The following is a 23478-nucleotide window of genomic DNA, read 5'->3' as shown; positions in this document are numbered from 1 at the left end:
AAGTGGTGAGACCCCTGCTGTCTCCGCTCAAGGAAGCTCTCCTGACCTCCCTGTGTCGGGTCCTTCATCAAATCCACTTGACACTGTGGGTCTCTCTGCACAATTGTAAGTTTGCATTCATTTGTATGAGTCTAGGTTTTCCTGCTGTGTTCCTGAGCAGACCTCACCTGGTTTTGCTCCTCTTTATGTCCCTAGCATCAAGCGCAATGGCCAACGTTTAAGTGTGGTGGCTTCATGCAAATTTGACAAATTCCATGGCAGGAGTGCAATGCATGCACATACGCGTGCAGGGACAGATGAATGAGTGAAAAGAGAACAGCAAACCTCCTGCCACAGAAGCAGTTTCCCCCAGGGGTGGGGGTGGGGTGGGGAGGCAGGGACAGCCAGTGATGTCACAAGAGGTGGCTGGGATGGATGGTTCTGGAAGGTTGAATGGAGTAGAAGGGCTGTCAGGGAGGAATACTGCCCACCTTTCTGCCTCTTGTCACCGCTACCATCCTGGCTGGACCCAGACAGTGATGGGGCCTGGGAAAGTGTAGCACATGTCCAGACTTCCAGGAGAGGCAACTTATTTATCATCTTTGTGGAAGAAGAAAGCCCTCTGAGTGGCCAGATGTCTCGGCAGCGAATGCTATAATGTGATGGCCAGGACTCATGGCAAGCAGCAGGTGACAGTAGTACGGGAGAGGGGTATGTGGGAGTCCTTTGGGATTCAGTGTCTGGCTGTCACTCAGCAGCATATTTCACTCGGACTTAGTCTTACCACAGGCACACATTTTGGTCTTGAGCTAAACCCTCAGTATCTTTTTCTGTTGCATTTTCTCACTGATTGGTGCCGGTGTACAAAAAAGCTATTGCTCTTTTGCCTAATCACCTTATAGAAATTTTATTTCTAATAACTCTTTGGTTTATTGGATGGTCTAAGTGGTCTAAGTAGTCAATCATATTAGCTGCAAACTGACAATGTTGTCTGTTTCCAATCTGCATTCTCTTCATTTATTTTTCTTGTGATACTGCATTGGCTAAGAACCTTCGGATCAATGCTGAATAGAAGCTGTGACAGCTGACATCTTTGTCTTATTCCCGATTTCTTAGAAATTCTTCCAGCACTTTTGTTGCTGTTATTAAGTATAATATTTATTGCATATTTCCACTGGATATTGTTTATCAAGTTAAGGAAATGTCTTCCATTTCTTATTTACTAAGATTTTTCATAAACAAATGACTATTTCATCGAATTCTACCTTGAAGACACCGTATGTTTTTCACCCTTTGTAAATGCAGTAACTCATGTCGATAAAACGTTTAATAGTTTTGCAGTTACAATAAACCCTATGTGGCCTTTTAAAATGGTGAAACAGGGGCGCCTGGGTGACTTAGTTGGTTGGGTGTCTGACTCTTGATTCTGGCTCAGGTCATGATCTCAGGGTCGTGGGATCGAGCTCCGTGTCATGCTCCATGCTCAGTGGGGAGTCTGCTTGAGATTCTCTCTCTCCCTCTCCCTCTGCCACCCCCTCCATGCTCTCTCTAAAACAAATAAGTAAATATTTAGAATAACCTTTAAAAAATGTGAAACCTCTTGCATAGAAAATGATATCAAATATATCTGAAAATTTAATGAATAACAATACATGTCTATATACCTACTTGATCTTTGGAATAAAACGTTACTAGGAACTTGGAAGTCCGCTGTATGTCCTACTTCTTTTCTTATGTTCCCCCCTCCCCTGAAAGCAGTAACCCCTATCCTAAGTTGTCTGCAGAAACTTTCCCTCAGTTTTTAATTTTAATCAGCACCCAAACAAGTACTAATCAATGTTGCCTGTTTGTGAACTTTATATAAATCGAATCATACTACATCCTGCTTCTTTGTCAGCATCACGGCTGGGAAATGCACCTGAGTTTTTGTGTATGTTCCTGGATTAATGGATATGTCCATTTTCTGCTGATGGACATTAGGGGTTTTCCAGTGTGGGGTTCTTATCGTCACTACTACTGTGAACCTTCTTTTCCGTGTCTCCTGGAGTAGATGTGCAAGAGTTTCTTTGGGGTATATATACCTGGGAGTGAAAATACCACGTGAGGGAAAAACATATGTTCACTATTAATGGTTAATACCAGAGTTTTGCCAATTGAGTGTGCCATCTTTAGCTCCCACCAGCAGAGGAGGAGGGCTCCCATTCTCTTTCCTCTCCAGCACTTGGATGCATTTTTTATCTACGGGGAATGAAATGGTATCTTATTCTGGCTTTAATGTCCATTTCCCTGATTACCCAGAATCTGAGCATCTTGTCCTGTGTTTACAGCCCATTCAGTTTCCTGTTCTGTGAACTGCTTGCTCATGTTTTCACCCATCTCCTGTTGGATTATTTACCTATGCCTTTTTATTTTATTTTATTATTTTTTTAAAGAATTTTATTTATTTATTCATGAGAGACACACACAGAGAGAGAGGCAGAGACACAGGCAGAGGGAGAAGCAGGCTCCATGCAGGGAGCCTGACATGGGACTCAATCCCGGGTCTCCAGAATCACACCCCGGGCTTCAGGCAGCGCTAAACTGCTGTGCCACCGGAGCTGCCCTACCTATGCCTTTTTAATTCAGAGGTGCTCTTTTCATATTCTGGATATGAATTTTTCCTTGGGATATGAGCAGAGCAAATATCTTATCCCAGCCTGTCTTGACTTACTGTTTTCTGATGTCTCAATACACAGACATTCTTCATCTGGTCAAGATTCTTCAAACACGTGGCTGGATTTGACCTTAGCTTTGGTGAAGCTCCCACTTACAGCTGCTCATGAATGAATGAATGAATGAATGCTCCTAAGACTGAGAAGAAAAAATCATGCTGTGACCATAGGCAAACTAACCTTGTTGTGTTCTAGTTTCATTTGTAAAATGGGGGCTAATAGTAAATAATAGTACCTACCTAGGATTACTGTGAAGATTAAATGAGTTAATGCAGGTAAAACTTTCAGAACAGTGTTTGATGCATAGGAAAGAACCGCCTGTTATTGGTTTGCTGTTGCTGTCCTGTATTAAATAGTCTTGGTCTTAACAGGAGTTGGTTTTACCAGGATCCCCCAGCCCAAGATCACAGGGAGATGTCTCTGGGTAGGGCTTCCATATTACTTTTCTAAATGCTGTTTTTTTTTTAAGATTTTTTATTTATTTATTAGGGGGGGAGAGAGAGAGAGAGAGAGAGAGAGAGAGAGAGAGAGAGAGAGAAACAGGAAGAGGGAGAAGCAGGCTCCATGCAGGGAGCCTGACGTGGGACTCGATCCCGGGTCTCCAGGATCACGCCCTGAGCGGAAGGAGGAGCTAAACTGCTGAGCCACCAGGGCTGCCCCCATATTACTTTTCTATATAGAAGACACTCAAATTGTACTTGCCATCTGCACCTTGTAACTGCCTTGTCCTGTCCAGAGTATCTCAGTGTTGGCACTATTGACATTTGAGATCAGATAATTCTTAGTTGTGAGGAGCTCTCCTGGGCATTGCAGGACACTGCAGCATCTCTGGCCTCTACCCACTAGATGCCAATAGCAGCCCCCAACTTGTGACAACCAAAATGTCTCCAGACACTTCCAAGTGTGCCCTGGGGGCCAGAATGGCCCCTAGTTAAGAACCACAGGTCTACTGGATCAATATATTTAGATATATACCTACTCACCTAATCGTTTGCATGGGCCAGGCACTGTGCTCTGTGTTAGGTATATAATGATCAACAAGAGAGTCTCTCTCTCTCTCTCTCTCTCTCTCTCTCTCTCTCTCTCTCTCTCACCTTATTATAAAGCTAGCTCATGCAATAAAGGGGAAGAGAGCATGGAATAAGGGGGTGGATCTAGCTCAGCCTGGGATAATGGGATAGTCCCCTGAAGAACAGACCCCATAAGCAGAGGTTGAGTTTGGGGAGGGATTGATAGATGAAGATTAAGGAGAACAGTGTTTTGAGCATAAGGGACAGCATGTGCAAAGGCCCTGAGGTGAGAGGGAGCTTGGAGCATGTGGGGATGCAGAGAAGGTCCAAGTAGCTGGAGCTAAGGAGGTGAGGAGTATGGCAGGAGGTAGGGCTGTCTTTGTATTTATTTCCATACACCCCTCGCTCCCAGAGGTCAGCTGTAGACTTCTGCACCGGGAATAGCCAAGCTAGTTCCCATCTCATGGCCTCTGCACCCACAGTCTGCTCTGACTGGAACACCACACCCCAGTAGAACTCCACATCCGCCAGATCTCACTCAACTCAGGTGACACCTCCTCAGAGAGGCCTCCCTGATCACCGCAGCATTCTCTATTACAACATCCTGTTCTGTTGTTTCCCTTGTGATCATTATCGATGTGAATAATTTTTTTAAGAAAGAAGCACATTTATTTTGTATAAGTAAAATAAACATACCATAAATTTACATATCATGTCCGATAGTTATCATATCATGAAAATGATCTGTTTTTATTTTGGTGGACTTAAAGTGTTAAAGACTTAAATCAATTAATTTTAGAAAAGTTTCCTAAAGTTATCGAATCAAATATGACTAAAGAGTAAGTTGCATGCTTGGAATTTTCACTGGCTCCTATTTCTAGGAAGTTTCTTCTTAAAAAAAAAAAAAATGTGGGGCAGCCCGAGTAGCTCAGTGGTTTAGTGCCGCCTTCGGCCCAGGGCCTGATCCTAGATCGAGTCCCGAGTCGGGCTTCCTGCATGGAGCTTGCTCCTCCCTCTGCCTGTGTCTCTGCCTCTTTCTCTCTGTCTCTCATGAATAAATAAATAAAATCTTTTTTTAAAATGTTATTTATTTTTTCAACCTGAATTTTTTTAAATTGGAGGGATACCGACATACCACAAAATTCTCCACTTTAAAGTTTTTTTAAAAGATTTTATTTATTTATTTATGTATTTATTTATTTATTGGAGAGAGAGCACAAACAGGGGGAGGGGCAGAGGGAGAAGCAGACTCTCTGCTGAGCAGGGAGCCTGACTCGGGCTCCATCCCAGGACCCTGGGATCATGACCTGAGCTAAAGGCAGATGCTTAAGTGACTGAGCCCTTAAAAGTCACCACTGTGAAGTGCACAGTTCAGTAACATTCAGTACCGTTTACCACTATCTCTACCGGTTCCAAAACATTTTCATCATCCCCAAAGGAAATTGTATGCCCATAAGCAGTCACACCCCATACTCCGGTCCCCAGCTCCAGGCACCCACTCATCTGTTTCCTGTCTCTACCGATTTGCTTGTTTTGAACGTTTGCCTATAAATAGAATCAGATGCTGTGTCCTTTGACATCTGGCTTCTCTCACTCAGCGTGGTGTTTTTGAGGCTCATCCTGTCCTATCTGAATTGATCTCTGTTCATTTCCTGGCTGTTTTTTCCAACCAGAATGTCAGCTCAAGGAGAGATTTTTGTCTGTTTTGTTGCCCAGTGTCTAGAACTCCCCCGGCACACAGTAGGTGCTCAGGAAACACAAAGACAGCAGCAGAGTCCCAGGATCGACCCCTGCCCTTCTCCCTCACTGAGTATATAAGAAGGATTCTTAATGATGGTTAAGGTTGAAAGAAACCAGGGCAGGTCCCCCGATGGCCGCAGGCACCTGAGGACTTTATGATCTGAGACCTTCTCAAGGCTTCAGCAGTGGAGTCAGATTGCTTGCATTTTGCTTCATGACCACCAAGGAGGCAACAACTCCTTAGAGACCAGAGACACAACACATTCCTGTGTCACAAACACATATACAAACTCATTCACCTACACAAATGGCCACCTCTTTGTATGCTGTCCTGAATTTTGCTTTCCTGATTTAATACCCTGTCTTGAAGAACATTCCAATTCAGTAACCATGAACCGACCCCTCTGGGGTGTGTGTTTCATTGGGGTGAGAATCACATAACATAAAATTAACTTTTTTTTTTGTTTTTTTACAATGAATGGCTCAGTGGCATTTAGTTCATTCAGTTTTGAGCAACCATCATTTCTGTTTAGGTCCAAAAATTGTTCATTGCCCCAAAAGGAAACTCTGTACACATCAGGCTATCACTCCTCATCCCATCCTCGAGGTCCTTTATAGTAGCCCCAAAATGTTCATCACAGTGCCCTGCACAAGGTAGATCTTTATTACATTTTTATGTTTTTCCTAAGTTTTATCCCTAAGGGGGATACATAATTTTGTTGTATAGTACACTTTTCTTTTTTAGTTTGCCAAAGTAAGCCTATATATATATATATATATATATATATATATATATATATACACACATATATATATTTATCTCCCAGGGATCCCCTATATATATTTTTTTAAATATAAAACTAACTGGCTGGAGGAAATTTTTCTCTTTAAACTGATAGAATAAAAATATAGCCCTTGAAAGAATGCTTTCATCTCGTAACACATACTTGGAAAAGCGATTAGGCTTTTATTTATTTTTATTTTTTTAAGATTTTATTTATTTGAGAGAGAGAGAGAGCACACAAGCAGGGAGAGCAGCAGATTGAGGGGGAGAAGCAGACTCCCCACTGAACAGGGAGCCCAATGTGGGGCTCCATCCCAGGACCCTGGAATCACGACACAAGCTGGAGGGAGACGCCCAACCAGCTGAGCCATCCAGACACCCTGATTAGGCTTTTAAACAACTAACACATAATTGGCAAACTGTGGACAAGAACTAAGTTTCAGCAGGAAATAGGAAGTGATTGCTAACAATTTATTTGCTCCTTACATTTTATGTTTAGTGATACTGGAAAACCCAATGAGTTAGCTACAGAACATTTTTCAATTGTCCATTTTAAGATATACAGCACAGGGACGCCTGGGTGGCTCAGCGGTTAAGCTCCTGCCTTCAGCCCAGGGTGTGATCCTGGAGTCCTGGGATCGAATTCCACCTCGGGCTCCCTGCGTGGAGCCTACTTCTCCCTCTGCCTATGTCTCTGCTTCTCTTCTCTGTATCTCTCATGAATAAATTTAAAAAAATAAGATATGCAGCATATTTTATTCACACATTGGAGAATTCACATTTTTTGGTGTAGTTCTAGAGTTTTGGCAAATGCTCGGAGTTGTATAACTAGCAGCACAGTCACTGTTTCCACCCTCCCCCAAATTCCCTCATGTTCCCCCTTCACAGTCAACCCCACTTTGCACCCCAACTCCTGGCAACCACCAATCTGTTCTCTGACATTACGGTTTTGCCTTTTTCAGAAAGTCACATACACGGAATCATAAAGCATGTGGCCTTTTGAGTCTGGCTTCTTTCTCTCAAGCCTTTGAGACGTGCTCAAGTTGTTGCATCCACAGTTCCATCCTCTATGGTGTGGTGTTGCACTGTAGGGATGTACCATGGAGAAGGGAGGGGAGGGCAGGAAGGGGCCGGTGGTCATGCAGGGCTTTGTGGGCATGGGGAGGACTTGGGCTTATACCCTGAGGGATGTGAGAGCCCTGGAGGGCTGCAGGCAGAGGAGGGGTAGGGTTAGACCAACATTTTATTTTATTCTTATCTTTTACAGTTTTTATGATGAAATATTTCAAACACACAAACAAATAGAGCTGGAAGTGTCATGACCCACCCCCCAATGACAATAACAATTGTACTTATTATTTTGCTTCAAAAATTGTCAACATGGAGTTGGTCTTGGTTCTCTCCATGTGGCCATGCTCCTGATGGACTATTTTAAACTCCAAACAGCATAATTTCATGTGTGAATCCTTTCATGACAAGGATTCTTTGACTTAGTCCCAAAGCCATGATCAGTCTTCAAAAAGAGACCATCCTTTCTTCATGGCATTTGACATCCAGTCAGTGTTCACATCACCACTGATCACAGATGTCTTGCTTGGGTCTGGATCTGGCTGGAATCCACACGTTGAATGTGGTTGATGGGATCCACCCTTGGGCGGGGTCCCTGGGATCCAGGTGAGCGGTGGTTTGGGGACCTATTTTGAAGACAGAGCTGATGGGATTTGTTGATGGGCCAGATGTGGGGGGAAGAGAGGGAGAGGAAGGAGAGAGGGAGAAGAGAACGAAAGGCAGGGTTGGGGAAAGGGAGAGAGGAGAGCAGAAGACAGAAGGAAGCAAGGAAGGAAGAAAGGAAACAGCCAAGGGAGAGAAGAAAGAGGAGGGAGGACAAAGGGAGAGAGGGAGGGAGGGAGGGTGGGAGGGAGGGAAGTTGGTTAGGTGGTGGGTAGATAGATGGATGAGGATGGGTGGGTGGAAGGACAGATGGAGGGAAGGATGGAAAGATGGATGGGTGGGTGGGTGGAAGGGTGATAGGATAAAGGAAGGTAGAGAGAGAGAGGGATAGAAGAAGAGAGGGAAGGAGGGAGCAGTGGAGGGGAAAGGGTGGATTAAGGGTGACACCAAGGTTCTGAGCCAGATCCAGTTGCTCCAGGAAGACCTTGGACTTCCTGGCTGCTGCTTCTGCAGCACACTTCATGAATGTCTTTACAGGCGTGTTCATAGCTTCATTCAGATTGGCTGTGCTTGGCTATTCGCTTCATCCCACTGATTGATCTCCTCCGTGTGTATGAATGTCACGGGGACTCATTTGGGTTCATATCACAATGTGCCTTTCTAGCTACTCGTTTTCATTGAACTACAAAGCTGGAGTCGGCTAGCGCAGAACCGTGCACAGCTTATAGAGCTACATCAGCCAGTCTGTGAATTGTCAGGTTCTCGTCTGCTGCATCCCTGATTCTTGGAGAACAATTACCTGCAAATCTAGAATTTAGGACTGCTTGATTCTTGTATCAAGCATAATGCTTGTCATGAGCAAGATAATACAATCTCCCTTCACGGAAAACGCAGACACGTTGTTTTCAAACAATGTCAGCCAGCAATCCTGGCCTCCAAGGGGACTGCTGATGATGTCTGGATGTCTGTGGACATCTTTGGTTGGAACAAAATTACACACTGGGGTTGTGATTTTAATTACATGCTTAGGGGAATTTCATTAATGAAACATGTGGCCAAATGTTCAAATGTTTTCGGCAATTTTGGTCCGTTAAATTCCTCAGTTCATTAAATGACATTTAATAGTATCTTCTAAATATTTATGCAACTGTAGAATTCACTGTGACTTCCATAAAAAAATACTGCAGAATGGGTGGCTTATCAGAAATTTATTTTCTCTCAGTTCTGGAGGCTGGAAGTCCAAAGTCAAGGTGTCAGCAGGGCTGGTTTCTGGTGACAGCCCTCTTCATTGCTTGCAAACAGCTGCCTCCTTGCTGTGTCCCCACAAGGAGGGGCGAGAACAGGATTTGGTTTCCTTTCCTCTTAGAAAGATACCAATCCTACTGGATCCGGGCCCCACTATTATCACTTCCTCTAACCTGAATCACCTCCCTAAAGGTTCCGTCTCCAAATATAAGCAGACTGGGGGTTAGGGCTTCAGTATATGAATTTTGGGGAACATAACTTCATCTAGAAAAATATCAATTTTTTGTTAAGTAAATGTTCAAAAGAATGTTGCTTAATATATTTAAAGATTAACCCACTGAAAAGCAGACCAGGTTAAAGAGTGGTGGTTGACCCCATCATACACAGAAGGTTTCAAACAACAGAGCCCAGTTAATGGGCATGCAAGGATCCCAGCAGCCAGACTGCACTGTCCTCCAAGGATGGCTCAGCGACCGTGTGGTCTGGCCACCGCCTTCCAAGGGCTGCCTCAGTCTTACAATGGATGAGAGTGTCTGTCCCTCACATCCTCGCTAATATATTTTTCAATTTTGTTTTTTAGCTTAGTCAACCTGACAGGTGAAATACATCATAATATTTTCTATGCATTCTCTCATGACCGAGAAAGTCATTTTAAATGTGTTTTTCAGGGAACTTTCTATTTATGCCCCTTGGGGTACTGGACTTTTTTATTGGTTCATTGGAATTCTTTATATATAAAAGAAATCAAGCCTTAATTAGGCATGTGATCCATATTTTTTTTCTCAGTTTGTTGATCGCTTGATTGTTTATGGCATTCTTTTGCCATGTGGAAAATCAAAAACTTCCTATGAAGCAAGATTTTCTGTTTTTCCTTTAGATCCTTTGGGTTTTCACGTCGTACTATCTTTAGGGCAACCAACAAGAACAGAAATCTCCTGTGGGTTTCTTTTTCCCTTGGGAGAATTCAAAATGTTGTCTCACCCACAGGACCACATATAGACTTGGTCTCTATACTCCAACCATTTAAGAGACTCTTCTGGAAACTCACAGATTGAAGGCCCTCTGGACTTAAAATTGCTCTGTGATCTCTGGCACACAGACCACTCTCATCCCCTCCTAGGTCCAGGGCAGGCATGACTAATGGATCCCAGGATTCTAGGCAGACATGGCCAGTGGATGGAAGTTGGCTTAGACTTGCAGCCTCTTTGCCAGCCCCGCTAAGTCCCCTGCTTTGTGCCTTGCAGTACAATGAAGAATGGTCTCTCCAGATCTCAAAAGGCTAAAAGCCCAATGACTCGTGAAGAGAATGTTACGGATTCTCAAATAAACATGAATAAAAACAAAGGTATGTTGTGCTAGAGTGTGCATGGGGAAGAGGAAGATGCATTGACTCAGCCAAGCCTTTTCATAAAGGAACACACACCCCCGCCCAGAAAGTCAGGACATAGGTGCTCCTTGCCTCGGCGCCTGGCTTTGGCTGAGGTGCCTGAAACAGTGGGTGAGGGGCTTGCTCTTTTGACACCTCATTTGTATTGTTTGTGCCACAGGACATTGATCATAACATCTCCCTAGTAGGACAGCCTGGTAAAGCACCCAGGAACCATCATATATAGTACAGATATGTGTGTGTGTGTGTGTGTGTGTGTGTATATATACAATGTAATAATATATATAGTGCAGGTGTAATAATATAAAGTACATATATAATAATACATATTGTGGATATAATTGTGTTTATATATATAAATATACACGCTGCAAATGCCATTGTGTATGTATAGTGCAGATGTAGTAATATATACAGTCCAGATGCAATATAGGCGAGTTGTAATAACATATACAGTGCAGATGTGACAATATAGTGCATGTGTATTCATATATATGTTAATGCAGATGTAATTATATGCAGTGCAGCCACAATTGAAAATGTATATAGTGCAGATGTAATAACACTTATATCGTACAAATATTAATAAATATAATATAGTACAGATATACTGTACTATATAGCAGTATAGTATTTTAACATTTGTAGTATCTATATATAATAAATACATAAATAGCGCAGGTATGTGGTAATTGTGTTCATCTGTATGTTGTAATCACTCTGCCGCTGGAACGAAGCTCAGGGAGCACCATGAGATAGAGCGTCTTCATTATCTTTCACAGCTGCCATCTTCCAAGTGCATAAAATGTTGGTGAGGATGACAGCTTTTACGATCATTCTCAAATGACAGTAATCTTCAAAATCTCATTTTGGTCACTGAGTCAGATTCCTGGGTCTGTTACAACCAACTAGACAGTTTCCGAGTGGTGGAAACAACAGAGACTTGTTCCGTCGGGGTTCTGGAGGCTGGAAGCCCGAGATCAGGGCATTGGCTGGGTTGGGTCTTTCTGGAGGCTGTGGTGGGCAATCTGCTCCATGCTCTCCAGGCTCCTGGTGGTCTTGGCAATCCTTGGCGATCCTTGGTCTACAAACTCATCACGGAAATCTCTGCCTCTATCATTATATGGCCTTCTTCTCTGGGTGTGTGTCCTCTCCTCTCCTCTAAAGACACCAGTTATTGGACTTTGAACCAGCACTACATCAGAATTTCATCTTGCGATCCTCAACTGACTCCACCTGCCAAGTGGAATATTTGTGTCCTTCCAAAACTCATGTGTTGAAAGTTAACCCCAGTGTGATTGTATCAGGAGGTGGGGGCCTACAGGAGGGGGTCAGATCATGAGGGTGAAGCCCCAGAGACCTCCCTCACCCCTTCTACCAGGTGAGGACACAGTGAGAAGCCGCTATGAACCAGAAAGTAGGTTCTTACCAGACACTGAATCTGCCAGAGCCTTGATCTTTGACTTCCCGGCCTCCACAGCTACGAGAAATAAATGTCTGTTATTTATAAATGTGCTGTATTATGTCAAATGAACTAAGATGCACCCTAACACGCAGCACCTCAGGATGTGACTTATTTGGAAACAGGAGTCACTGCAGATGTAGTTAGTGATGATGATGTCATTTGCGTGGGCCCTAACCCAATATGACTGGTGTCCATATGAAAAGGGTCAAGTGGGACAGAGACAGGCACACAGGGAGATGCTTCTAAGCCAAGGACCTCCAAAGACTGCCACCAAATAGCTAGGAACTAGGACAGAGGCATGGAACGGATTCTCCATCATGGCCTCCAAGGGAGTCAACTCTGCCCACACCTTGATCTCATACTTATCATCTCCAGAACTGAGAGAACAGATTTCTGTGGTTTCAGCCTCTCATGCTGGGGCACTTTGTCTCGGCAGCCCTAGCTGACTAATACATAGTTCATGCTCTTTTATCAGCACCCACTGGTTACCTTCCTTAGTGTCTGCCTCTGAACATGGATCCCCAGGTTCTCTCTACTGTCTTCCAGACAAAAGCCTTTAGGAGCTCCTCCATGGGGTCCATGTCAGTCAAGGGGAACAACAGCACCCCATAGCACATGGACACGCAGTGTTCTCCCAACCCCCTGTCTACTCAGCCACAGCCAGCTACCACCTCTCTACTAGATAAATTTCAGTCAGACAAAGTCAAGAGTCACAAACCCAGTTCTCCAAGAGGGTTTCCAGAATCTTCTCTCACTTGACCCATGGTTGGGGGGGGTGATGAACACACTGCATGCCAACTCTCTCCAGAGGAAACCCTCTTCTCTTCTTTGTAGGGATCAACCACTTCACACCCCTAAAGGAGATGAAGGGTGAAGGGAAACAAGCTGGTTTTGAGTTCCACATTAAGGGGTGGTATCAGGGTGGTCCGGGTGATGCCGATGTAACATCCAACCCCAAACCTCAAGAGCTTAACACAACACACGCTTGTTTCTTGTTCGCATTATGTGTCTGGCACTAGGTTTCCCCCCCTACATATGCTTCCTACCATATTTGTGGCAGGAGAATGAGGTACAGTGAGTCACACACTGACTCTTAAACCTTCTGCCTGGAAGGAGCCCCCAGGTGGCTCAGTGGCTGAGCATCTGCCTTTGGTTCAGGTCATGATCCGAGGGTCCTGGGATCGGGTCCCACATGGGGCTCCCTGCAGCGAGCCTGCTTGTCCCTCTGCTAGGTCTCTGCCTTTCATCTGCCTGGGAGAGACACACACACCAGCCACTTCTCACATTCCACTGACCAAAGCATATGTAGTCTACTGCATGTAAATTTTACCTTAAAAAAAAAAAACCTATAAATAATTTGGAACTCTAGTTAATGATTCACCTGCTAAAGCATGTGAATTTAAGGATGAAATGGATAGACAGCTGCAGCTTACTTCGAAATAGATGGAGCAATGCATGGATATAGAGAGATGGCTGGACAGAGATGTGATAAAGCAAATGCAGCAAATGCTAGCGGTTGTGGAATCCACATTGTGAGTAAGAGAGTTTTGGCTATACAGCCTTCCAACTTTCTTGTGTGTGTGAAAATTTTCATAGGAAGTTGTTGAAGGGAGTAAGGAAAAATAAGAAAGAGAAAGCATGAATGGGCTGGTATTGGCCCTGTGACTTCACTCAAGGAGTGGGATTAATTCAACACTCAGCCCTTCAGGCCCAAAAAAGGACACTCCTCCTCCAAAGTTATTAAACTAATAAAAATATTTGCCACCCACCCCTGATGACTGTTTACAGTGACACCTAGGCTGTGGACCATTCATCGAGATGGAGAAGTCCTTCTGAGGCTATCAAAACATGGGCCAGGCCATGAGACCCCATTAACCATCCCTGAATTTTTTCGGGAGTCAGTCAGCCGATTTGGGATGTATCCAGCCCTTGCAACAAAGAACAGTGAGCATTGGGAAGTTCTGAATTTTAACCAGTACTACGAAGCTTGTCGGAAGGCAGCAAGAGCCTTGATCAAGGTAAATGAATTATTCATTCATTCATCATTTAGTCAATCACACATTCTACATATGGATACATATGGTATAAAATGCACAAGGCACCATAAGATATGAAGGTTAACTGATGAGAATTTTCCCTATAATATTTGACCTCTCTCTTATGGAGGCAGCCACCATTGCCAGTTTTTTGTAAATCCTTTGGGGGAATAAATTATGTGTATAATAGCATAAAATGTCTCTACATGCAAGTTTTCACACACATGGTAGTGTACTATACCCATGATTCTACATCTTGCTTTCTTAAAAGATATTATCTATTTATTTGAAAGAGAGAGAGAGAGAAAGAGAACACAAGCAGGGGGAGGGGCAGAGGGAAAAGCAGACTCCCTACTGAATGTGGAGCTCAATGCAGGGCTTGATCCTAGAACCCAGAGATCATGACCTGAGCCAAAGTCAGATGCTTAACCAACTGAGACACCCAGGCATCCTGCATCTTGCTTTTAAAAATATATATCAATTAGCTACTGCTTCATAACAAATTACCCCAAATTTAGTTTTAGGGTTTCTCATGAGGTTGGAGTCAAATTGTTATCTGAAGGCTTGACTGGGGCTGGAGGGTCTACTTGTAAGCTTACTTACAAGGCTGGCTATTGACAGGAGGCCTTGGTTCCTTGCTCCCTGTTCTTTTCCATTGGGTTGAGTGTCCTCAGACTATGGCAGCCAGCTTTCCCCAGGATGAGTGATCCCAGAAAAGAGTGTGAACAAGATGGGAACTCTATCTTCTCATAGCTTCCATAACCTAATCTCAGCAGTGACATACTGAGACACTGATTCACTAAAAAAAAAAATATTTTTAAAAATCCATATGCTTTTCAGCAACTGCAAATTTGTATGTAACAATATTGGCACAATCAGCCCCCTATTGATGGGCATTGACTGTGTTCTCAGGCTTTGCTACCATATATGGAGCCACAGAGAACCTTCTTTGTACAATGAATTCTTACAGAGACAGTGCCACTATATGCCCACTCAGGGTGAGAGACTCTGCTTACCTATCATTCTTGCCAACAAGGCTTTAAAAAAAAAAGATTTATTTATTCATGAGAGACCAGAGAGAAACAGAGAAGCAGAGACACAGGCAGAGGGAGAAGCAGGCTCCATGCAGGGAGCCTGATGTGGGACTCGATCCCGGGTCCCCAGGATCATGCCCTGGGCTGAAGGCAGATGCTAAACCGCTGAGCCATCCAGGGATCCCGCCAACATGGTTTTATAAAAAAAAATGTTCATATTGGCTACTTTGATAGGCATGTTAGGCCGAATTCTACAATGACCCTCAAGATTCCCAACCCCTGGCATATTCACACTGTATAGACAGACTCCTCCCCTTGAGTATGGACAGGACTGGTGGGTTACCGCGATGGAATTTTCCTCCCGTGGTGGCAAAGGTGAAGAGATTTTGCAGGTGGAGTTAAGTTCCCTGATCAGCTGACTTTGAGTTCATCCAAACAGCAAATGCTCTGGTGGGCCTGACCTGATCAGGAAAACCATTAAAAAGAAAGATTCTTCTGTTGGCTTTGAGGAAGCAAATTGCCATGTTGTGGACAGGGCCATGTGGCAGGGGACAACAGACCGCCTCTAGGAGGGCAGTCCCTAGCTGACAGCCAGGAAGCAAACAGGACCTCAGTCATTTAACCACAAAGAAATGAATACTGCGAACAGACTGCAAGTGTGGGAGAAGAGTCTCGAGCTTCAGAGACGACAGTCCCTGCTGATACCTTAACTACAGCTTCAGGAGATCCTAAGCAGAGGACCTAGTTAAGCTGTCCCCAGACTCCTGACCTATGGAAACTGAGATAATAAACGCGTGTTGTTTTAAGCTGCTAAGTTTGTGGTGATGTGTTATGCAGCAATAGATTATGAATATGATAGGGAACTTCTATTGTAAAAGGGAATGCCCAGTGGTTTTGATTTATAGGAAATGCTATCACATTTTGACCCAGATCTGAGTTCCTCTCTCCTCTCCCCTCTGACACCCATGTGTCTTCACCAGGAGATGATAACTGTCTCTTAGGACTTTCTGCGTGGCTGCTCCACCACAGTGCTGTGATTAATTCACCTCTCCTGAAAGCTGATCCTCTCTGGCTATGTCCTTAGATCTGGGGATTCAAAGATCCCTACTCCCCTAATCCTCAGGGATCCAAACAGTAATTACTTGGTTTGTCTACGTATTGATAGAGACCGTCGACCTGCAAAGAAGACTGCCTGTTTTTTACTAAGCAGAAACACTAGGTATCACGTTCTGGAGCATTGGCAGGCAGATGCCTTCCAAATGCTTACATTTTCCCCAAGAACTGTGGGTCACTGCCAGCCTTGGAGTACTTTCATTATTACAAAAAAAAATAAACTCACGCCTATTAAGATGACCACTATCTTCAAAAAATAATAATAACAAGTGTCAATGAGGATATGGAGAAACCAGAACCCTTGTGCATCGCTGGTGGAAATGCAGAATGGTGCAGCCATTATGGAGGACACTGTGGCAGTTCCTCAAAAGATTGAACGTGGAATCACCATATGACCCAACAATCCCCAAAAGAATTCAAAGCAAGGACTCAAATAGATATTTGTACACAATGTTCACAGCAGCATTGTTAACGGTAGTCAAAATGTGGAGGCGACCAAGTGTCCATTGATGGATGAAAAGATAAGACACGGTGTGGTCCATCCACACAAAAAATCATTATTATTCAGTCTAACAATGGAAGGACATCCTGACACCTGCCACAACATGGATGGGCTCTGAGGACACTGGGCTCAGGGAGCGGACCCAGACCCAGAAGGACACCTCCTGCATGACCCCACTCCCAGAGGTCTCCAGAGGGGTCCCATCCACAGGGACAGAGAGGAGGTGGTAGGAGCGGGAGGGGGGGGAAAGGGGGGGTGTCAGTGCTTCATGGGGACAGAAGTTTGGGGAGATGGAAAGATCTGGAGACAGATGGTGGTCATGATTGCACAACAGTGTGAGTGTGCTTCATGCCACTGAGCTGTGCACCAAAAGTTGCTAAATATATTTAGCCACAATAAAAATAAAATACAGGGGCGCCTGGGGTGACTCAGTCAGTTAAGTGTCTGCCTTCAGCTCAGGTCATGATCCCAGGGGTCTTGGGATCCAGCCCCGCGTCCAGCTCCCTGCTCAGTGGGGAGTCTGCTTCTCCCTCTCCCCCCCTCACTCATGCTCTCTCTCGCTTGCTCACTGTCTCTCAAATAAATTAACAAAAATAAAAATAAATAAAATACTTACAAACAAGAATAAATAAATGGTGCATTATGCAGAGGGAAGCAAACCAGCCTCCCAACAGTGACAAAAATATCACACTCCAGATTTTAGGTTCAACCCTGGCTTTTCCCAACGTGACCTCATGGGTTTTGGAGTCTGCTTTCACACATCCTAGTGAGCAGATCCCACCCAGAAACAAAACGTCTTTGTGTTTCTCTTTTCTGTTTGTTTGCTTTTGCCTTCCCAGCTGGGCCTGCAGCGTTTCCACGGAGTTGGCATCCTGGGGTTTAACTCCGTTGAGTGGTTAATTGCTTCTCTTGGTGCCATCCTAGCAGGGTAAGACTGTGGGCCCTGAATGGGCCAGTCCATTCGGGCCTGGACTCCGAATGTGGGCGAGCTGCTACTCTGGCCTAGCAGCCCTGGGCGGGCTCTGAGACGGGACCAGGGATTTCAGGTGCAACCCCAGGTTGGGCGGCAAGACAGACACACCAATCTGACAAAGGACTGGCATCTTAGGTATCAAGGCGCTTCTATAACTGACTGATAAAAAGACAAAAGGAGAGGCGGCTGGCTGGCTGGTGGGAGAGCATGTGATTCTTGATCTCGGAGTCATGAGTTTGAGCCCCACGTTGGGTGCAGAGATTACTTTAAAAAAATCTTTAAAGGGGAAAAAAAAGACAAAATGATTTTTTTTGACAAAATGATTTTAAATAAGCAAAAGACTTGAGCAGAAAGCTCACAAAGGGAAGTAGCCAAAAAGTACTTGAAGAGGTGCTGGACATCATCAGCCGTCAGGGAAATGCAAATTTAAAAAACAGGATGGTTAAAGGCAGGAACAAAAGGCAGTAGGATGAAGGGAGCAGGTGGGGTCCAAATCCCACCTCTAGCATCTATGGTCTTGGGAACTCAAACAAGTGACTTCACTGCCCCAAGGCTCCTCATCTTATAATGGGGTGCTGCCAGGGCTTGGTGATCTGCCATCACAATGACATCATAGGACTTGCTGCTTTCCTCACCCTTATTTTTGTTGTTTTCATCATAGTTAAGTTGTGGACAGGGGGAAGCTGGGACCAAGGCTACAAACTCAGAACTTGTCTATAGAGCTTTCCCCTCCCCACACCTTCCAGGACGTTCTCACCTTAAGGTGTGGGTGTGTGCACACATGCACACGCTCATGTGTTTTCTTTTCCCAGGGGTCTCTGTGTTGGTATTTATGCCACCAACTCTGCGGACGCTTGTCAATACGTCATTACTAATGCCAAGGTGAACGTCCTGCTGGTTGAGAATGACCTACAGCTACAGAAAATCCTTTCGGTAAAGCCCAAACCCAAACACTGCCATCCAGTCAGTCACCCACGGGGATGGGTGGATGCTAATGATCGGTGGGGTGGCGAGGCTGGCCCTGTCCTCGGGTTCAGTAAGTGACCTCCACGGCTACTGTGGTATAACCAGGGGGAGCAGGGTGGAGTGGGGAGATCTAATTTCCAATTTGTATTAACTTCATTTCCAACTAAGCTTCTGTTTTTATTTTTAATGCCCTTTATTTTTATTTTTTATTTTTTTAAGTAGGCTCCACACCCAGCAGGTAAGCTTCTATTTTAATTTTTTAAAGATTTTACTTATTTTTTTTTTAATTTTTATTTTTATGATAGGCACACAGTGAGAGAGAGAGAGGCAGAGACATAGGCAGAGGGAGAAGCAGGCTCCATGCACCGGGAGCCCAACGTGGGATTCAATCCCAGGTCTCCAGGATCACGCCCTGGGCCAAAGACAGGCGCTAAACCGCTGCGCCACCCAGGGATCCCTATTTATTTATTTATTTATTTATTTATTTATTTATTTATTTATTTATTTATTTATCTAGAGAGAGACAGAGAGTAAGCGAGAGAGACGGCAAGCGCAGGGGGAGCAGCAGAGGCAGAGGGAGAAGCAGGCTCTCCGTCGAACAGGGAGACCCATGTGGGGCTCGATCCCGGTATTCCGGGATCATGACTGGGCCAAAAGCAGAGGCTTAACTGACTGAGCCACCCGGGTGCCCCTAAGCTTCTATTTTTAAAATGTGTTTATGTATTATTTTATATACAGCCCACTGTTTATTTTCCTTCAGAAATGTAATGATTTTAAGGTTTATAACCCCCTTGTAATTGTCTTTTGTTTTTGTTTTTGTAACTGTCATCGTTTCTGAAATGCTTCTCTCTCTCATTTCTTTCCAAAGTTCCACCACTTTCTGTTTCACCTCTTTCTGGCGTGGCTCTCTCTTCCCTCAGTGTTTGTATGTTTGCTTTGTGTTCTTCCTTTCCAGCTGTGTCTGCTTTGTCATGTTTCAAACCTTATGTTGGAATGTTGGGTGGCAATTTTCCTTTGCTTTGTGGTGACTTTTCTTTACATACAAAATTTGGCTCCCCCCTTACTCTTCTTTTTTTCATAATATCTTTGTATGGATGCTGTAGAAAGTTTTTTTCAGGGGCAGCCCCGGTGGCTCAGCGGTTTAGCGCCGTCTTTGGCCCAGGGCCTGAATCTCTCTTTCTGTGTCTCTCATGGATAAATAAATAAAATCTTTAAAAAAAAAAAAAAAGAAAGTTTTTTTCAACTACCAGTGTTTGAATGAGCTGCAGTTTCCTGACCCAGCTTTTGGTAGGAAGATTCCATGGGGACGGGAGTCCTCAGGAGAGTGAACCTAGATAGCCAGATTTACCACTCAGCCCAAGAGCCCTGTGGCTGTTGCATCAATATCATGCTTCTGAGTTACACACTTCTCTGCTTTTTAATGTCTCTGGAGTTGAGATGTGTCTTGCCGCCAACGGTATCTTCCAATCATCTTTGGTCATGTCTTCCCATGTTTTATTAACATCTCTGAAATTAGGGTAGATTTTCCAGACTCATGAAATCCAGCCAGACTCAGTGAAATAGAACTCTCTGCCACCAAGCCTCCTTGGATGCCTAATTCCTGACCTGGTTCAGGGAGAAAAACAGTCTTCTCCCTCCAGGCTTGAGTTTTCTGAAATTGTTTTCTTAAGTGATGCCTCTATGGTCCCTGATACTCATGTCATTCCCTGTTTGTTCTGTTCATAGCAGAACAAACTGTGGGATGGGTGGTAGGTGAAGAGTGGGTCCTTTGTGCCAAATACTGGCTTACAATTCGGGTCTTCCCCCATTAGAAAATACTGCATACCCTTCGTATGCAAGATTCAAAGCCAGGCTTCTGACATGCTCCTCCCAAACTGGATGTTCAGTTTCACTTGGCAATCTTTAATTCTAGGCAATACCCATGGCTTACAGCCCTCCAACTCTCCAGATCTTCCCTGCCTCCTTAGAATAAACTCAAGACCCCTCACCACTGCCTCCAAGGTGTGGCCAATCTGGCCCTCACCATCCTTTCCTGTCTCTGCTCCTAATTGTCTCCCTTCATCCTCATGCTAGCTGAGACTTTATATAATCCTCAAACATTCCTAGCCATTACCTGCTCCAGGCTTTCTGGATGTCTGTTCCCTCTCTCTCTGGAAACCTCCTGTCCAACTGTTACCAGAGCTTCCGTCTTCTTTTCTCTCAATCCACGCTGGAGACTTGGTTATAATTATAATCACCATGCTGGATGTTGGAAGTGACTTTTTCACTGGATTGGCTAGCCATGTTGTAGACATTCCTTCCTTTGCATCAATAGGATACAAGAATCCCGCAGGTGTGGTCAACTGAACCTTAGAGCCCTTGGTTTAGGTAGAAAGTCCTGAACTTGTCCAGGTTTCAGTCGCCTTCACGGAGGATTTTTGTTGCCTAACTCCAGCTAGGAGGCTAGCTGGATCCTGGACACAGTGCACGGCAGCGGGCTCACCAACCAACAACCACAACTCTGCATGTGTAGCATGACTCAGGAGGCTGTCGTCTTCACCAGTCCCTAAGGGTTGGAGGCTGATACTGACCACAAAGAACCCCGTGGTTCTAAAATCAGGTTGTGTCTTAGCAATTGGGACAAGAGCTGTGTTGTACGGGGTGGGCAGGGGAAGAAGAGAGGCTGGCGTCCCTGTGGGAGATTGCTTAGAAGGGGCTTCCACCCTTAGTCTCTCCAGCACCATAAGGCCCACGTGGAACTTTCTTTCAGATTCCGCAAAGCAGGATGGAGACCCTAAAAGCGATCATCCAGTACAAGCTGCCAGTGAAGGAGAGCAATAATAACCTGTACTCCGTAAGTGTGGAAGGAAGCCACTGAGTCAAGGGGAAGGCGGGCCCCCCACGGCAGGCAGACAAGGTTTATAGGGCCTTCTTTTCTCTTCCTGGCGTGAAGGGCCCACTTTATGGGACGATGTGTGTTCTGGTTATTTATTGCTATGAGACAAATCACCCCCAAAATTGGTGGCTTAAAGACAACAACAATCATTTTATCATTAGGGTTTTTTTTTTCCCAGAACATTAAGGCAACTGAAAAAAAAATACTACATCATTGAAAATTAGATGTGTGAAAACCCACAGCATTAGACATGAAGATTTACTTTATATCCAAACCAGAATTTGTTATAAGTCTACTTTTGGCTTTAATGGGTGCCAAGTCATCAATAATAGTTTCACTAAAACCATGAAACCTTGTTTAATATGTACAAATATGAACACGGGGTTGAGCATTTCTGCCATGGCTTGGACCAGCAGCCTGCTGGAGCCTGTCTTTATTTAAATTTTTGATACTTCATTCATCGTGGACTTGTGTGTGTTGTCAGTAATTTAAAATATATTGCATTAAAATATTATTTACCTTGATTGCCAAAAGGTCTTTTCCTTTTGTTCTGTTGTTTGCATCTCCTTAAATTTTGCACTAGAGGCTTAGTGTCTAGACCTCACTCTGGTCCTGACCTTGCAGCTGGGGGTCCTCCCTCTCTCTCTTCATGGCCTTTCCAGCATGGTGATCTCAGGATCTCTGGACTTCCTCCTGGCTCAGATCTCTCCAGAAAATGTTCTGAGAAAGAGAGACAGAGAGAGAGAGAGACAGAGAAAGACACAGAGAGAGAACAGCAGGTGGAAGGTGTCTTGCCTTTAATGACCTACTCTTGGAAGCCACACACCATCACTTCTGACATACTGTGCCCATCAAAGGCCAATGGGAAGCTCTGCTGGGAATGGGGTTCCAGGGTGGGGACCTAGACCACCTTTTACTGAGGGAGGGGCAAGGCCACTGAACAGTCACACCATAAATGCTGTCATAGTCCTTTTTTCGAAAACGCACTCTGCCTCAAGGTGGTCTAGTCAGGAAATGTTTCGGTACAAGCAGGGGTGTCAGGGCAGGAGTCTTGGGAAGGGCCAGGGCAAGCTCTTTTAACGTCCACGAGATGAGACCCTCAAACCCATGACTCAAAGCAGAAGTCCCACAATATCATGGAGTGTATTTGGTTTGCCCTCCATGCAGGTGGGACAAGAGGGGCCAACGATCCAGTCTGGCCAACCAAAACCCTAGCCAGTTTTTGTACCTTCCAGAAAATACTTAATCATTAAGACCAAGATGGTGAGTAACTAAGGAAGAAAACGGATTAGAATCACAGACTTTTTAGAGGTTCAAAGGAGTCCGGATACCTTTTAAAACCGCCCTCGTTATCAACGCTACTTACAGTAGGATTTCTCAACCTTGTTGCTATGGACATTTGGGGGTGGATAATTGTTGTGGGGCCACCCTGTGCGCTGTAGGATGCCAAGCAGCACCCTTGGCCTCCACTAACTAGATGCCAGTGACACCCTTCTAGCTGAAACCACCAGAAATGCCCTCAGCTGTGACTGTCACGGAGTTGGCATCCTCCTGGCTCCAGCGCTGCAGGATGCTGCGTGCCCTCCACCTTCAATTTGCTGTATTGCCCTCATCCAGAGCCTCGTTGGGGGCCCAGTGAATTTTTGCAGGTCCTGTGTGATACTCAGCTCATATAACCCAACAGTTCCTTTTGAAGCATCCTATTTAAGGTAGAGGGGAGCACAGGTCCTGGAGTCTGACCATATTGCTTTAGAACTCTGGTTCCTGTTTACTTGCTGTGTGACCTTAGGCAGCTCCTGAGGCTACATCTTGACTCATTCATGTCCAGATGACTCACTCCTGTCCCAGCACTTCCAGCAAAAGCCCTGACCTTCACTGTGATTGGACCAGCTGTGGTCACATGTCCAGACCCAATAGCCTGCCAGGAAGTGGAGGAGGAGAAGCAAACATTTCAGGGCTTTTGTAAGAGGTCCCAGGACTGGTGATC

At 44.7% G+C, this 23478-nt stretch overlaps 1 protein-coding gene and 1 long non-coding RNA gene across 22 annotated transcripts in view; one reads left to right on the top strand and one right to left on the bottom strand.

Moving 5' to 3' along the window:
* The window catches only part of LOC111091391, a 54412-nt gene that overhangs the window by 1269 nt on the left and 29665 nt on the right, over positions 1-23478 (bottom strand). For 4 of the 9 annotated variants that reach the window (XR_005375186.1, XR_005375185.1, XR_005375191.1 and 1 more), the window contains 5 exons: positions 22011-22211; positions 14632-14827; positions 12711-12846; positions 11957-12007; positions 8213-11763 (listed from right to left, as the gene is read on the bottom strand). This is a non-coding gene — a long non-coding RNA (uncharacterized LOC111091391). Of the gene's footprint in view, positions 1-2689; positions 2830-8212; positions 11764-11956; positions 12008-12710; positions 12847-14631; positions 14828-22010; positions 22212-23478 lie in introns of those variants that run through there. The other 5 variants (XR_005375188.1, XR_005375187.1, XR_005375193.1 and 2 more) reach the window with 5 other exon arrangements.
* Positions 403-23478, top strand: part of ACSBG2 (acyl-CoA synthetase bubblegum family member 2) — a 39164-nt gene continuing 16088 nt past the window's right edge. For 2 of the 13 annotated variants that reach the window (XM_038567596.1, XM_038567601.1), the window contains exons 1-7: positions 405-668; positions 10385-10485; positions 13781-14010; positions 17517-17605; positions 18463-18583; positions 18922-19011; positions 21366-21449. In XM_038567596.1, coding sequence (XP_038423524.1) covers positions 655-668; positions 10385-10485; positions 13781-14010; positions 17517-17605; positions 18463-18583; positions 18922-19011; positions 21366-21449 — 729 coding nt within the window. In that variant the 5' untranslated portion in view covers positions 405-654. Of the gene's footprint in view, positions 669-10384; positions 10486-13780; positions 14011-17516; positions 17606-18462; positions 18584-18921; positions 19012-21365; positions 21450-23478 lie in introns of all 13 variants that reach the window. The other 11 variants (XM_038567591.1, XM_038567592.1, XM_038567594.1 and 8 more) reach the window with 9 other exon arrangements.

This window comes from Canis lupus, chromosome 20 (assembly GCF_011100685.1).
Source record: "Canis lupus familiaris isolate Mischka breed German Shepherd chromosome 20, alternate assembly UU_Cfam_GSD_1.0, whole genome shotgun sequence".
Taxonomy (NCBI): Eukaryota; Metazoa; Chordata; class Mammalia; order Carnivora; family Canidae; genus Canis; species Canis lupus.
The sequence above is the reverse complement of the archived record's forward strand: the minus strand, read 5'-3'. Positions and strand labels throughout refer to the sequence as shown.